Genomic DNA, 17,931 nt, shown 5'->3' with positions numbered 1-17,931 from the left:
AAAGAAGGTCCACCCGTGTTTCTCATGTTTTGCAGACCTTATCTAAGTGATATCTATGTAAACCATATATTGATATGAAGGGAACACCATTATTGCAGACCATATATTGATATGAAGGGAACTCCATTATTGCAGATCTTGTATGTGCAAGTGCTTCCGAATAAAATTGTGTGTATTTTTTGAATCAACGTTTCGACTGTACTCAACAATCTATCATCAAGACGAAGAAGTTGTTCATTTTTTTAAATTGACAAAGATGCCATCTGAAGAAAGAAGTGAGTACAGGAGGTGGAATCTGTGTGTGATTGGAGCAGGGCCTGCAGGGCTAATAGCTGCAAGGGAGCTGAGCAGAGAGGAGCATTCAGTGACTGTGTATGAGCAGAAACATGATGTGGGTGGTAATTGGTTGTATGATCCCAAGGTGGAAGATGATGACCCACTTGGATTAAACCCACATAGAAAGGTCCACAGCAGTATCTATGCTTCTCTCCGCCTGATCTCCCCCAGAGAAACCATGGGGCTTCCTGATTACCCATTTTCTGTCAAAGAAGGCAGGGATGGGAGAAGGTTTCCCAGCCATACAGAGCTGTTATTGTTTCTCAAGGATTTTGCCCAAGATTTCAATCTTTTGCCTCTGATTAGCTTTAATACTTTTGTGGAGTATGTGGGGATGGTGGCTGAAGAGGGTGGTGAGGGAGGAAAGGTATGGAATCCTGATGAGAAGAAAATGAATGGGCAGAATATTAGGTGGTTGGTGCGATGCAGGAGGAGGGTGGTGAGCTTGGAAGGAGCTGAATCAGAGGAAGTCTTTGAGCAAGTTTTCGATGGTGTGGTTGTGTGCAATGGGCATTACACTCAGCCCCGGATACCTCAAATTCCAGGTGATTAGTTCTGGTTATTCTGATTTAAATTGAGTTACAATATATTCTAAATTTAAATTTTGATTTGTTTAGATGGTTCATTTGAAAACAAATAAATAAATGAATCTTATTGAAAACTAATGTAATTTCAGATGAATCATCAAAACAAATGAAAACTTAGATTGTACTATTTAAACTTTATCTTTATATCCTTATATTACAGTCTATTATATATTTCAAAGAATAAGTAATTATAATTATTGAAAATAGATGTATATATATTGGACATATACAACATCCTTCCTCCGCATGATGTATTATTGAAGCCAGGCCACATTGTATGACATTGCATAGGCATTGTATTCATACCAAAATCTTTTTTCCACGTGAATCTGATATGAGAATTTTATATCTATGTATGTTTGTGTTTCTTATATATCTAGATCTATTCAGATTATATATAAAATTTATGTACGACATATTTTATTTCATATATTTTAATTTAAATAACATATTTTAGATTTTCACTTGTCTGAAAGTACACTAGTAAATGGACCCTATTTAAACTTGTATATCATGTGCTGTTTAAATTTGCTCTCTCATAAATCTTTTTCCTGTGCACTATAGTGTTGTATTGTAGTTATTGGAATGTATTGGAGTGGACGTATTCTTTTATATAAAAACTATTATTTTTCAGAGCTTTCTGCTGTTCAAAACATTCTTTAGCTGTTTCTTAAAGATTAAACGAGTGAATCTTCTTTTGTTGAAAAGGGCCATTAAATTCTACTTTTGTTGTTGTGCAGGAATGCATAGATGGCCAGGAAGGCAAATACACAGCCATAATTATCGTGTTCCAGATCCATTCGATAATGAGGTATTGTTTATTTTCCTTTAACAACTAGCTGCTAATCACTAAGCTGTTGCACTCTAAACTTGTGAAGCCATTTCAGAGCAGCTAGTTCATGACTCTGTAAAATTATATATACAAACGGGTGAAGGTTATATATAATCGAAAGGGGTCAGTGTTACATAGAGCATTTCCCCGAATTTTTTGACTTCTTACATCTAAGCGTTTTTGTTAGAATATATGTTCAATGTTTTGCAGTTGGATATTGTTATTTTTATATATGCTTAATTAATTGAAATTACGTATTGATGTGTTTGGTTTGACCATTAGAAAAAAAAAAGTTTTTTTTTGGTTCATCTTTATAATTGAAATATTTATACTGTGTTTTTTACACATTTTCTTGTCATCTTTATAATTGAAATATTTTAGCGTATTTTTGTACAAATTTTCTTTTCATCTTTATAGTTAAAGTATTTATAACTTGTGTTCTTTCTCGAGATTTTTACCAATAGTTCTATGCTAGCATATCCTACGATACATTTGATTTTGATATTTTCATAACATTTGATGGTGTATTTGCTATCTCATCATTCCTCTACATGACATCTAGTACACCCCATGGTGGGTCCCTCTATAGAGATTTTTAGAGTCAACTTTTAGATTGTGTTAGCCATTGATTCAAAGTGGCATTTAATGGTTTAAAGCTAATCAACCTTCCTCATTAATAAACAATGTCAAACACTCATCTGATGATCTTCATGTGGAAGCCATCTTTTCTATATACTACCATTCTTACCTCCACTAAAATATTTTTAACAGTTTGATCAAAGTGATTAAAGGGTTATGTTGCTCATTATGTCTCATGTTTAGCATGTGCTCCACTTTGCTCAATGACCATTGATCATGAGATGCCTATCTCCAATTGTATTGATTAGTTAAGATTCCTTCTTCATCATCTGAGTTGGTCTATTTTGGAGAACTTGTACTCTTGAAAGAAAGGTCACAAGTTCAAATCCTATGAGGGTAAGGTATGTATGCCTTGTCTGTAGCATAGTTAGGTATATCAGATCACAAAGACCTTCCACTCCTAGAAGTAAGAGGTTGCATTTATCAACTACGTCTGTGTGACATCTTCTACCCAATAATTTGACATATCATCCTATGGATATTACAACCTTCCTTCTCTTTCTCTACGCATTCTTAATTTTTTTGTTCAGTGTATTAAGGGTCCCCTAGTTTCCATTACAAAAGGATTCTCGTAGTTTGCCCCTTTTAAATATCTTTTAACATATTAATAAATAATCAACATTTCCTTCTTTAAATATTAGAAGTTAGATATACTAATGCTCTTGTGTTTTCTGTATCATTGTTATTTGTCTTAGAGGGTACCCCTGGTTCAATATCATAAGTGAATGTGATGCAAGAGCATCCAAGGTGTAGGAGCAATCTTGCATCACCCAAAAAGAAATATTGTATTTTCCTTTTGTTTTGTGGTTTTTCTTTAGTTCTCTTGCAACCCATTATGATAGTTGCACTATATAAGACGTATAGAAGCTAAAAATAGCCAAAAATAGTCATGCGCTATTTTTAGGACTTTTGCTCACTTTTGGTTGTATAGACGTGAAAACTGGTCCCACTAAGCGAAATTAAAAATAAGATGATTGGTGAACAAATCATCTCAATATCATGTATGATTTGAAATATATCAAATTTTTCATCCCAAGCAATTTCTCCAATGAAGCTTAGATTTTAAAATTGAAGACCTTAGAGGTCTCAAAAAGGTTCAAAATCTAGACAAATAGATCTGTAATGCATTTGTAGTTGTAGATCTCTTCACGAGCTTTCCAACAATATGTTATAATAGTGAATTGGACGCCTGAGTAAAAAGTTATAGCTCTCAGAAGTTGTGCCACCAAAACTTAAGTTTTAATGAAATTCCACCTGGGTGGGAAAAATGAACTAATGGACTGTTGGGTGCCAAAAAGAGAAAAAGTTACACTTTTCATAACATTATAAGGCAGTTATAGGTTCTATATAAAGGGTTGAATGAGGGTTACAGAAGACAATTCCAATAGTGCAGATGTGGCTCTAGCTTGCAAATTATTGTAATGAGAATTCCCATGTGGTTGTAGCATGTTATTTTTTGAATGTTGTAATTTCATTTCATTGAGATGATAGAAGGCATGTGTTTCTTTCTTGCATTTTCTAGTTATTTCTCTATTGTTGTTGTGTGTTTGAGTTTATAAGGGGATTACCCTTCATCAAAATGTGTTCTTGTCTTCTTATGCCCCTTATACCAAAGTAGATTATGTGTAGTTTTTTATAGGATAAACAGGTTTTGAGGGGACCACAAACCCCATACAACAGGTTTTGAAGGGACCTGAAACCCTTGGATTTTTCATGGACCCGAAACCAACAAAGGGACACTACAGAAAGGTACAACAGAGCTAAATAGAAGCAAAGCCACAGTCAACCAAACTGTAGAGGCACAAGAGGTTGCAAGACACAACAACCAAAATGAAACAACTGTCAGCCACACACAAAAGAGAGACAAAACAAACCAAGCTGGCAATAGCAGTAGATCTAAACCATCTTATAGATCTGAGAAATAAAACACGAGGATTTATCTGGCATCCCCAGCCAAAAAATAGGGTTTTCCCAGGTTCCCTTAACCAGTAACGGAATCTCCAGCTCACTAACAACAAGAACATATCCTAACCAAAAACACACACTGGCCAAACTAGGCCTTTGAAAACTGCCAGCATCCAGCTTGTCCGTGATAAAATCAAAATACCAAAGGTTTTTCCAGGTTCTCTTAACTAAGAGAGTGGGTTTTAAGAGGCTCCCACAACCTGAAAAGGGTTTTATACAGCTCCCACAACCAGTGGGCCCTTGAAAACTGCTAACAACCAGCCTTTCCCTACAACAAGCAAAAAATGTAGGGTTTTTCCAGGCTCCCTCAACCTTGAATGAGGGTTCAGCAAAGCTCCCATAGCCTAACAACAGATCAGCCAAACACCATCTGCTGCTCCTATGAATAAAAACAACACCCAACTCCACCTCAATAAGAGAGAGGTCATACCTAAAACAAACCATCTCCACCTCGATAGAAGAAGGTGCCACCTCAATAGACCAAGCCAAGGAAAACCAAAGGTGTTGAGAAAGAAACATGAGAGAAAGAGTCATAGGGGTCAAAATATAAAGACAAGGATAAATAGGCCCTATCTACAGAAATAACAAGGGTTTTAAAAAAGGCTCCCTTAACCTTCTCCTGAAACAAGAAAACAGGGGTATTCCTAAAATGCCCAGACTTAGAAAAAAAACCCCATGGGGCTTTAACAGGATCCCCAAACCACAAGAATTGGGTTTTAGAATGGCTCCCAAAACCATAGCAGGGCTAGAACAACAGATCCTCCTACCGAACACCAGAGAGAAGAGGAGAAAATGAGACCCCTGAACCTTCACCAACTCCCAAGGCACCAAGGGAGGAAAGAACTCTCTCCAAAAGAAAAGGACAACCTAGAGAAGCCCCCTGCATCGAGTCGAGGGAAAACCAGCAAGACACATCTCCACCTGAATAGGAGATGGGGTCACCTCAATAGACCAAGCTAAGGAAAACCCTTAAGATAGAAGACAAAGAAGAAACCCAGGAACGCACACAAAGCTACGACCAACAATCCGTGGAGAGAAAGGAAGCCAAAAACCACCCACATCATAGGCAAAAATCCCACTCAAAATAACCAGAGGATTCAACACGAAGAAACAACGAACGGTGGGTATAGGAAAAAAAAAAACCACAACTTCCAACCATCGATAGGCTATACCATGAAGAAGATGGGGAAGGCACTCGTAGTTCACCACACCACGACCTCATCTCAACCAAAACAACAGCCCACTTGGAGCCAATAGGGGTTGTGTTCCAGCCTCCCAAGAGACAACCATAGTCAAGAAAGAACCAGCAAAAACCCACAAACACCGCCTGTGGGAAAGGAAATAGAACACTCCCACCACCTCCAAACACGATCCCAGCCTCCACTCCAACCACCTCAAGAACTGAATCCCCACCCCCACCTCCATCGACATCCTCTGCATCATCAGAATCCTCTACATCCTCCTCTGTAGCAGAAACCCTAGCTCCCAAACCTCTTCCGCAGTCGTTCCCGCTCATCGGTAACTATGTTGTTCTATTTCTAGTAGATTATGTGTAGTTATTTAACATCCACTAGTCATAAATGTTGGGTAGTGTTGTTCTATTCACAACTAAAATGATAGACAGTAAGTTAAAATAGCACCATCATAGGAATTAATTCATTTGTGAAGGAGGATTATGTATGTGTTGTAAAGAAGATTAACACGATGCCTCTTTAGGGCTCATCCCTCTATCCCTTTTCTAGAAACTAGATAGCATAAAGTGGGTTAAATGTTAAACAAGTTTCTATTCAATATCATTTTAGTGAAGTATTAGCTTGCATCTAGGAAATTTAATCTTAAAAAATAATAGAATAGTAAACAATATTTCTTTTGAGGTTCTTTCATTGGTATTTGAAAGAAAAATGTTGATGCATGCAATCGCTATTTGTACTATTTTTTATTTTTTTAGGAAAATTGTTACCTAAGGGGGTAGCTCCCTTTCCATTAAAACATAAAAAAAGATTACATAGAAATCAATAGAGAATGAAAACAAGGACTCTTATGGCCTCAATGACCTCTTGGGCATTCTCAATCTTCCCTAGGGAAAACAAATTCCCATTTACACTCATCATATACTCAAAGGTTTCCATGTTGTCCCTCCTCAGACAATTCTTCATCATAGTTATAGTGTCTATCAAATCTTCATCCTTGATGGCCTCTTCAATGTTGATGGCATCCGCCACTCATCCTTGGAAAGACTTCGTGTTCAATTTCTTCAAGGCTCCCTCAAGAGGCTCATCCCTATTTGTATTATTTTTACATGTAATTTAAATTAATTTTACAAAACACATATTTTTTATTTTTTTCTATATTTCTTTGTACTTTTACTTTTAATTTATTAATTCACTATTCTCAATGGGTCATTTCCCTATTTCCAAAGGGGCTTGCATTTTCAATGGCATATCTATTTAGGTCATTTCAAAATCCTATACTATTCTAGGTTCCATGTCATTTGGGTATCTAATAATTATAGTAGTTATTTTTCTTGGTGTGTAGTAATTATAAGTAATGAATCCATGCACCTACAACTTCATGCTCAGTATGTCACATATTAAGGTCAAACTTCTTTTGTGTGCAATTGAAGAGGCATGAACATTCTCTTATGCAAATGTCTCAAATATAATGTATGATTATTTGAGTGTAGGTTGTAGTTGTTATTGGGGATTCACATAGTGGTCGAGACATCTCATTGGAATTGCTGAGAGGGGCCAAAGAAGTGCATTTATCTTCAAAATCTTCAGTTGTCATTGAGGGATTAACGAAACTCCAGGCCGAATATCCAAACTTTTATATACATTCTGTGGTATGACATTCTTCCATGTCATCATATTTATGATTTCAATCTGTAATCAATTTGGGATCATGAAACATGTTAACATACAATTTTATTGACAACATGTAATCGTAAAACCTTCCTACAACATGATTTCTATACAATAGAAAAATTTACTGTACAACTAGTTTAATGTGATCCTAAAATAGCCTATTGGTGTATATTTGGTTATGATACAGATTGAATCTCTTCATGACAATGGACTTGTGGCTTTTAAGGATGGCTTCTCAGTTAATGCTGACTCAATTCTATATTGTACTGGGTAATCAATGTTGATTCAATTATCGTGTTCTATGCATATCACTATTAATCATACATAGTCTTGATGTTAGATTTATAGTTGTAAAACACGTTGGGTATGATTATTTTGGTCAATAAAAATAGAATGAATGTTTACCACTTTTTAGTATAGGTGACATATAAAATTGATATGGACTAACTGATCAATCACTCAACCAAATTATATTTAAGTGGTAATAACACATCTTTTTAATCATGTTTTTGACCAATAGTAGAAATTTTTGTAATAGTTCTCTTACTTTTTTTAACTTCTTTTTTATTTTTTCCTTAAATCTAACTTATATAGTTTGGCTATCAAATTTATGTAGGTATTCATATTCTTGCCCATTTCTCGATACAAAGGGCATAGTGTCAGTGGATCGTGATCATGTAGGACCATTATATGAGCATATTTTTCCACCTTTGTTAGCTCCTTCTCTTTCATTTATCGGAATTCCAAAAAAGGTTTGTATGACATGCAATATTTGATCCTTATAATAGGGTTAATAATGATGCATGTCCCAGATTGGCTCTACTAATCTTCCTTCAAGATAGTTCTATTTGCATTTCTCTCCATATAAACTTGTTGATTTTCTGTCTCTCCAAGCTCTCTTCAAAATATAATTTCATAACATATTTTTTTGGTTGGTTATTATAGATAATAGCTTTTCCATTCTTTGAGGCACAATCCAAATGGCTAGCATATGTATTATCAGGGAAGGTAGCTCTTCCATCAGTAAAGGACATGTTTAAAGCCGTGGAGGACTCTTATCAACTTAGAGATGTTGATGACGTCCCCAAACATTATACTCATGACATTGCTAGCTTTGAGGTCACTCTCCATCAACTTCTTTCTCTATTGATTTTGAATTTTCAAATTTGTGCAAAGTGCATTATTTTTAATGCCTTGTTGATAGAAATTATGGTTTAGATTTTTCTATTAAATAATTTAGAAAAGTTAGACCTGAAATGTTTCTTATTAAAAAAATTTGATTCACATTTTAGTGCAAGGAAACCTCCAGTTTAAAATATTTAAAGCTTATTATGTAATTGTTAAATAAAAAATAATGTATTAGAGGATATAGGATTCGTAAGGAAAATTAGACATTAAATTCAAATTGGTGTCAAATACATATATTAAAATCAACTGTTAACCAAATTAAAATAGTAATTTCAAAAGTGATTAATAAATTTTACAATAAATATATTTTGATTAAAAAAAAATCTTTGAAAACTAAAAGAACCAAAAAAAATATAAATACAATCTTTGTGCAAAGAGAATTCAACAAATAAAAGACATTTAGGTCATAAGACAAATCATTTCACAATTAAGTGGCAAAAGCAAAAGGTTGTTCGACTTATCTCCGTAACCATTCTCATTAGTGAAGTTAACATTTATAGGTATGAACTCCCAACTAATAAGAGCTTGCTCTTTTTTCTCTCTTTTTAACTCTATATTTTATTGAGAAGGTGAGGTAGCCAATAGTCGGGTGGGGAGATTTCTATATGGTAGGACACAAGATAGAATCCATCGATTAGAATGGTGGCATGCACAAAGAGTGAGAATAGAAAGTCTTGACCTAAGGAATAATATCTAGAAATAAGAGTGACAACTAATTAAGACTCCATAATTAACTTCAGTTATTATGTGCAATAGTAGAATAAATACTAGTATACCTATCTTATTTCTTCATCGTTCCGCTTAAAAAATTAAAATATTACTATATTGTAATTAATATTAAATCAGTATTATCTAATGATATTGTAATTAATAATAAATTAGCATTAAGATATGAAATTATATTATTACGTTTTAATATATTCTTGTTATTATATTTTTATATTTTCATTAAACCCTTTACAAAAGTTAAAAAAACTTTTAGTACCAAATTGTTATTATTATACTATTATATTTTTATATTTCTATTTAAATTTTGACAAAAGCTAAAAATCTATTAAAACTATATTGTATTATTATATTATCATATCATTACATTTTTATTTTATATTCTCTTATCTTATCCTTGAGAAAAAAATAAATTTTATGAAGAATTCAATCCCCTTAATTAATGATATTATTTCTAATCTATTAAAACGCTACTATTTTATTATTGTTATTATTATTTTGCTAAGTACTACTATTTTATTTTATTATATTATATATTTAAAATAGTGTAAAAATATTTTATTTTTATATGTATTTATAAATAATACTACTGTACTATTTTTGTAATAAAAATAATATAAAATTAAAAAAATAATAATAAGATTTTATTTTTTTCACAAATGACATCAAATTGGATGCTTCCAATTTTTATTGATAGAGGTTTTTGCATCCATATGTGAGTGACACTAGACCCAACTTTCTTATCCACTCCTTCATCTTGTAGTGGTGTCAATGTGAAGGAAATTGTTGCAAGGTGTACGCCCTTGGTCTCCTTGTGTTGTGCAGCACAACGCTCGGGTTTGTGACATGGCTTAACCGCCTCCTGTGGATTCTATAAGTCTAGTGGTTGTATCGAGCATTAACAGGTTGATCGTTTGGTGCAACAACAACCACACTTGTAACAAGTGGTATCAGAGCTTGGTCATGGGTTAAAACCCCTTGATTGCGTTGGGAAGGGATTGTTGCAAGGTGTGTGCACTTGGTCTTCTTGTGTTGTGCAGCTCAACGCTCAGGTTTGTGACATGTCTTAATCGCCTCTTGTGGATTCTATAAGTCTAGTGGTTGCATCGGGCATTGACAAGTCGATCTTTTGGTGCAACAACAACCACACTTGTAATAGAAACTCCATCCTTTTCTATCACATAAATTTTCTAGTGCCCATCATGTTTGGCCCTTCTGTCATACTACCAAGGTCATCCTAAGAGCAGATGACAATAGTCCATGGGAAGGATATCACACAAAAATTTGTCTCTGTAGCCTCCAATGTTGAATTCTACTCATGCTTGTTCATTTACCAAGACTTGTTGTCCCTTGTTTATACATAACACCTTGTAGGGGGTGGAATGGGGAATTATTTTCAAGTTCAATTTCCCTACCATTTCTACAGACACCAAATTATCAGTAGAACCCGAGTCTATAACAACTCTACATACTTTCCCATGAGACTTGCAAGTGGTTCTAAGCAATTGTTTTCTTTGTGGAGGCTCTTGGACTATTGGTACTTTTATGAGTGTCCTCATCATCATCAAGGAGACACCTAACTCTCGAGTAGCATGTTGAGAGGGGGAGTTTGCACTTTCATCATCTTTCTCTTGTACAAATTGAGTTCTCCTCTCACCCCATGAGAACTTGAGCCTTTCTTATCGGAGCACTTGAAAGCTAGATGACCAAATTGGTTGCAGTTATAACGCCTTCCAGAGAAGGTATTGGAGCCCCTACCTTGTCCATTGAATCTATCTCTCCCATTAGGCCTTCTTCCCCTAAAGCTTCCTCTTTGGTTTGTGCTCGGTTCTTGACTGTTGCTAGATTCTTCTTATGTTTTGGAGGATTGTCCTCTTCCCCCAAAGGACCCTCTCCCTCTATGATTCTTTCCTCTACCTCTAGATTGTCATTCTTGTCTCTTTTTTATCTTATCTTCTACCCTCACTACCAATTGGAAGCATTATTTCACACTTCCAGGAGTAGCAAGACTTAGTTCATCTTGAATATTGAACCTAAGCCCATTTATATACCTTGCAATCTTCTCAACCTCATCTTCATGGTGACCTGCTCTCATACTCAACTTGTGAACTTCTTAGGTATAAGCCATCACATATAATTCTTTTTGCTTCAAATTTTGCAACCTCCTAAAGGTTTGGATTGCATAGTCACCCGGTAGGAATTGACTCTTCACCTTGGACACCATTCTGTCCCATGAACTGGTCTTTGGTTTGCCTCTCTGCATCCTCTCTGATTGAACATAGTTCCACCATGTAATTGTTGGTCCTTTCAACTTTTTCTTTGCTAATTTGACCTTTTGTTCATCTGGAACCTCTTTGTATTCAAAGTAGTTGTCTAGGGCGTTAATCCAATCTACCACTTCTTCATTGTTCATCTTTCCACTATATATGGGTAACTCCATTTTGAGATCAAGGAGATCCCCTTTCATAGCCTTCAACATTCATTGTTCATCTTTCCACTATATATGGGTAACTCCATTTTGAGATCAAGGAGATCCCCTTTCACAGCCTTCAACATGCTCAAAAACCTTCTTTCATCTGGACCCATATCTGGCTCATTGGATCCCTCTTGAGGGCCTTTATTCTGGCCCTCATTTTATTCCTCTTGGTCACGCTCTTCCTCAGTAACCCTACCTCTTCTTAGGATTGCTTCTATGTCTCCTAACCTGGCTAGGACCCCATCCTGAGACTCCTTTATTGTTCTCACTTCTTTGGTTAGGATTGTATTGTCTTTGGGAGGCATCTTGCCCTTTTACCTCTACAACTACTACCTTTCTTTCACTTCCTCAATCAAAACCTATGCTCTGATACCACTTGATGCAGAGAAGGTCAACCACTTCACAAACAACATGAAACAATCACCTAAATAGGCACTTGAGAACCCAAAGTAGAGATGTTTCTCCCAACTCGCCCATCTCTTCACTGTGCTTCTTAGCAATAGGCTGGTTTGGGCACAAACTTGGTGTAGGCTTCCAAATTATTCAATATCTCAAGGGCGGGCTTTTGAGATATCTTATGGAATCACGACAAACACCTTTCATGCAATGGTATAGGTCTCTAACAAGTTTGGTAGTGAGACACTTCACAACTAGGCCAATCTCCCAATAGCCCTACAATACTAGTTTTTTAGGCATAACCTTTTGTATGGATAGAATCAGGACAAAGAAAAGGGCATTTATGGATACCCATTTGGCTTGCCTACAACATATCAAGCTTGTTATAGGGGTTGTTTCAAAAAGTATCCCTATGTTTTTTACTAGTATTTTGGCAATTAGGCTACTTTTCCAAAGCAAGTGCCAAAGATTCAGATGCCAAAATTCAAAACCCAACTCCATAGACTAACACACATCACATAGGGCCAAAGGAAGTGGATTTTAGAATCTACCTTCATTGTTCGAGTGCTACTCAACAAATTCACACTTCTACCAATACTCCCAAGTCTAACACATGAAGATGTTAGACTAAAACTCGTTCAAAGGGGCTCCAAAATTCATCACCTACAAAAATGCTTCAAAACCCATCTAGAATTCCCCTAGCCCATCCATTCCACCATTTTGGAAAAACTGATAATGATGGAATGGAGTTTTATTCACATTTCTTCCTTCAAACCCTTGAAACTAGGGTTTCTAGACTATTTTCAGAAATGTTACTGTAAAATGCACCAAACTCAATGAAATCTTATGAAAATGGTGTCAAACTAAAGGGGATTCAATTCTCTTTCTAATGCCACTAGTTTGATATCATAACTCCACTACACAAGCATGTTATTCACACTGCAATAGAGCAAAAACAAGAAAAATGCAGGAAAACAAAGCTTATTTTTGTTTCTCCTTCCAAATCAACTCAACAACCTTTTCCTCAAGTCAGAGAGGAAAATTTATATGTTTTTCCAATCAACCAACCTAGAAACCAATGTTTATAACCAAAATTTGAACTTAAGACCATTGGTTCCTCCAAATACATCACAATTACATAGAATGAAACATTATCACTTGGCTACATATTGACAAACTTGATAAAACTCAACAAACCTTGGACCCTACATGAATCATATACATAAAAAATGGTCCTAGAGGAGCTTATTACATATGAAGAAACACAAAACTTAACTTTAAACCTTTATGTGCATTGTTGATCCAAGGATGACCAAGGTGCTCCTGCACCAAAACGGAGAGACAAGCCTCAAAACCATCTACACTTGAAAGACTTGTGATATACTGAAGCATCTCATAAGTATCATAGTCATAGGGTGTACAATCTACATGTCCAAGGGGAATTCCATAAATTGGTACAATATCCACTAGAAATGGAGAGATGTCAGGATCTCCAATTATCTGAGTCCAAAGTGCGCAAGGACACTCAAAGTCTGATATAACACACATAGTGTCAAGATCAACACTAGAACCAATCACGCCTACAACATGGTCATTAATGATCCTACAAGAATGTTGACCCCTCTCTGATTCTATTTGAGGGTCAATTAAATATAGATAGGCCAAAAAATCAAGCCACAAGTCTAAGATGTGTCAAGATACTATTTTGCCAAGACTCATAATTATCCTTTGCTAAGATAATAACAAAAGCATGAACAAAAAACCCATAACACCTCCTCAAATGAAATTATTAGACCCCAAAAATATTGGTGTGTGTAAAGCACATCAAATACAACCCTCTCCAACAAACAAATCTATCCCAAGTGCCTAAACATCCCAGTAATTGACCAAATAATGAAAAAAAAAATCTAAATAAAATAAACCGTGGGAAAATTTAGGAAAAATAAAAATCTATATAGAGGATTTTGAGAGCTTTCTAAGAATATTTGGTCTTCTAAAAATGGAGTTTAGATGTGCAAGATATCGCCCTAGAAGCACCAAACTGAAGGTTGACTTTGGAGGCCTATAAAAAAAATTGGAGCAAAATCTGACAAAACTACCTATAGATCTAGATTAGTGTCGAAACCATCTTTTTGATGATATCTCATTTTTGCAATTTTGACTCATATGGTGGAGTTATGGAAAAAAAAACCACAACTAGGTTTTTAGGGCAAATAGGGCTTGATGGTGCATGCACAAGCTATCTCTACTACTAACATCAACATGATGTCAATGACAAAATATTATCAAAATATTCTAGTTGCCAAAAAAAGGCTAAGTACCTTGTACACTAAAATATTCTCTACCAGGTCATAATATGCTCTAAAAAGATTCTTTGTGCCAAAAATAGCTAATCGCTAAAAATGGAGGGGTGTTGTTAAAAGTGGAGATGAATTTCTTATGTCAACAAATGTAGTGTCTATGCAAGTCTAATGAAAAGTACAAATCGTACCAACAAGGTGGCTACAAAAAGTGATTCAACCTCCCCCCCCCCTCCCTAAAAAAAAGAAGTTTTGCATAAAAAATTCAATGAATTTTAGAAAAACAATTGAATTTTTTTTGGACCTGCAAATATTGCAAAATTTGCACTCCCAAGGGGGGATGAATTCCATATGAAGATATGGATCTATATGGTATGACACAAAAAATTTGTGCCCTAACTTTAAAAAAAATAAAAAATTAATTGCTTTGCTTTTCACGATTTGATAGGTGATTGGAGGGTTCTTAGGCCCTCTAAGTGTGATGATGACTTCCGTTTTGCTCCAACATGCTCATAGTTTTTGGCTACCCCTAGATTTTTCCTCAAATTGATTGAAAACTTCAACTACTCAATTTTTTATGAAATGACAGTCGAATAATGAATTTAATGTTTTGTGACATGCGAATGTGATGGCAACCTCTGTTTCAACTCAATATGGACAAAAACATTACTCAAAGTTAGATTCTCTCAAGCTTATGGATAGGAATTTGATAAATATTATTCTCTAATACTATGTAGGAGCAAATATTGATCTCCAATACCATATAGGAGTTGATGATACAACCACAAGAGCCAAGAATCATCTGCAAGCAAAGCACCTATCACACAAAAGAGATCAAGCAAAGATAATATGCTCCATAACAACTTAAGAATTCTATATTATTGCACAGAAGAACTTTAGAGATATAATTACAATGAATGAATTAATTTTTTTATAGAAAGCAAGAGATGTCCTAATCCTAAAATTAGGAGAATTAAAAAAAGCAAACAATGACTAAATAAAGCTCAACTACTACTAAACTAAAGCTACAAAAGCAAGCTCTAGATGAAAAAAGCATCTAAGTTTAGCTTAAGTGAAAAAGTAATTAAAGGACCTAATTAATAAATAATTAGCTAATGTCCTAATTACTCCAACACAAATAACAATGTAAACTAATGTATTCTATATTAAATTTTGCTTGTAAATAAAAGCACACAGTTCCCAAAAAAAAATGGAAAAATAATAGTTTGGTTCAATTGATATAAATATGTCCTAACAATCTAATAGAAAAAAAATTGGTATGTGGTTTAAATAAGCATTTCAGTTATTTATAATATTGAGTAGTTATTAGATATTATTTTTTACATTTATGCAGGAAATGTGCAAATCCATACCATGTTATTATTACTCAAAATATTTGTGTTCAACCCTAAGACAAAAGAAAAGAAAATATAATGCAATCAATTACTTTTAATCATATAGTCTAGCAATATATCTTACACATTAAGTAAAGTTATATAATTGAGATTTCTAATATAAACACTCTAGTCAATTTATAAAGACACAATTGCCTCAATAAGTTAACTTCTTCAATATTGTGAGTCTCTTTTAAGTTTTGAAACTAAATTGTAAAATATAAAAGTTTTTCCATTGAGAAGGTGTCATTTAATCCATTTTTTATGATTGGTCTATAAATTTAGATTACTTATGTGTATATGATTTCTTTTAAAAATTCTAATATTTTTTTATTGGTGTAATTATTGAACTCTTAAACAGTATCACGACTGGTTAGCAGATCAATCAGGCTATCCTCACTTTGAAGACTGGAAGAAAGACATTTGTTTTGCAACTTTTGCAAATGTTGATTCCAATATTGACACATTTCGAGATACTTGGTTTGACCAAGAATTGCTTGATTTTGCTCTCTCAATTTAATTAAAAAAACATATATACATTTAAATAATCTCTATAACTTAAATAGTATTGTTGTAAAATGATTTGATAATCTAAAATTTTCATTTCCTAGTCACAAAAAATAGGTATTAATTATGTAAATTCGAGATCAATTTTCTTATCTATTATTCAATATAATCAAGGTTTTCTTTTTAACAAAATTATTTTATAACATTTGAATCCTTATTAATGATTATTATTCAATTAATCAAATGATATTATTTAAATATTTAATACATGTTTATTAGTTTAATGCATTTTTTAATCATAAAATGCGCTTTACAGGTTTTTCATTTTCGATAAATATATATGTTATAAAACTTCTTGGAAATGAAAGTAAAAATAAGAATTATGGCAAACCACTTTGAGGGGGTGACCTCCAACCATCAAATGATAACATATGAATTCAATATCAAATGATATGATACTTTGGGAGAGACATCTCCACCTTTATTTATAAGTTTAACTATGTAAGGACATACCACTTCATCCTACTTAACTAATGTACTAACTATAATTATTGTTAAGTTTAAGCATGTCACAAGAGCTCAACATAATAAATTTAGGAATATATAATATATACTTAGGAATATATAGTATTAGGGTCATACCATTAGCTATAATCCTAGGGACCTAGCATGCCCCTCTCCTTAAAAAAAATATTATCCTCAATGTGCAACAATTATGAATGTTTTAATATAAATTTGTCATCTTTCCATGTTGTATCTTCAATTGGCATATTCTTGCACTTGATTAGGAACTCACAGATTTCTCCATTTCATAACTTTTTCACTCTTTTCTCAATAATCTCCTCTAGTTATAAAATAAACTTGCCTTAGTCATCTAACTTCGGCAATTCATATTGAATTGGAATATTGTTAACTATTACTTTCTTTTAAAGAAGAGACATCGAAGATGGAATGAATTTTAGAAGAGGGTGGAAGTTCTAGGTTGTAAGCCACACTTCCTACTCGATGGAGAACTTTATAGGGACCATAAAATTTAGGTGCAATATGTTTCTGAAGGGAAATTTCTTTGTAAGGTTGTAATAGAAGAAATCCCCAATCTTCGTCTTGAAAATTCCTCTCACTACAATGTTGATCAACTTGTTATTTCATTCTATTTTGAGCCATAACTAAATTATCCTTAAGAATTTGTAGTATTTCTTGTTGGTGTTGAATATGATCCTCTATTGCATGAGCTTTAGGATGAGATTGTAAATAAGAAGTAGTAGATGGAGGGGAGTAGCCATGAAGAACCTCAATTAGAGTTATATTAGTGCATATGTGAAATAATGTGTTGCACCACCACTCTACTAGTGGTAGCCATTAGGCCATTTTGTTTTTTTATTAGAGGTAAAACAATGTAAATATCCTTCCAAACACTTATTCCTTGTTTATATTTGGCCATCTAATTGTGGACGATAGGAGGCACTATGTACTATTTTTGTACCCATGCTATAAATAGGTTTGTCCAAAGTATGCTAGTGAAGATACACAATCACTCACTATGCTTCTATGAATTTCTTGAAGCTTTTGTATATTTTTCATGAATACTTTAACAATGTTACTAGAATGAAATGGATGAGAAATTCCACAAAAATGTGCATACTTAGTGATTCCATCTACAACAACCAAAATTACATCTAGATTATTATACTTTGGCAGCCCTATAGTTATGTCCATTGATA

General features: G+C 34.1%; 1 protein-coding gene across 1 annotated transcript; it reads left to right on the top strand.

Moving 5' to 3' along the window:
• Positions 1-256: 256 nt before the first annotated feature.
• LOC131049097 (flavin-containing monooxygenase FMO GS-OX-like 9) lies at positions 257-16,223 on the top strand. The gene is made up of 8 exons (XM_057983117.2): positions 257-703; positions 740-881; positions 1,664-1,734; positions 7,043-7,201; positions 7,411-7,493; positions 7,840-7,975; positions 8,169-8,342; positions 16,065-16,223. The coding sequence occupies exons 1-8, from the start codon at positions 257-259 to the stop codon at positions 16,221-16,223; spliced, it is 1,371 nt and encodes a 456-aa protein (XP_057839100.2).
• Positions 16,224-17,931: the final 1,708 nt, after the last annotated feature.

The sequence above is a fragment of the Cryptomeria japonica genome, chromosome 3 (assembly GCF_030272615.1).
Source record: "Cryptomeria japonica chromosome 3, Sugi_1.0, whole genome shotgun sequence".
Lineage (NCBI taxonomy): Eukaryota > Viridiplantae > Streptophyta > Pinopsida > Cupressales > Cupressaceae > Cryptomeria > Cryptomeria japonica.
Note: the sequence above shows the minus strand (reverse complement) of the source record. Positions and strands in the feature narration are given on the sequence as shown.

Excerpts from the sequence above, each read along its gene's own strand:
- LOC131049097 (XM_057983117.2), top strand. The coding sequence starts at position 257 with ATGCCATCTGAAGAAAGAAGTGAGTACAGGAGGTGGAATCTGTGTGTG. Across the intron at positions 1,735-7,042 it reads CAGATCCATTCGATAATGAG|GTTGTAGTTGTTATTGGGGA; the intron begins GTATTGTTTATT and ends ATTTGAGTGTAG. Across the intron at positions 7,202-7,410 it reads ACTTTTATATACATTCTGTG|ATTGAATCTCTTCATGACAA; the intron begins GTATGACATTCT and ends GTTATGATACAG.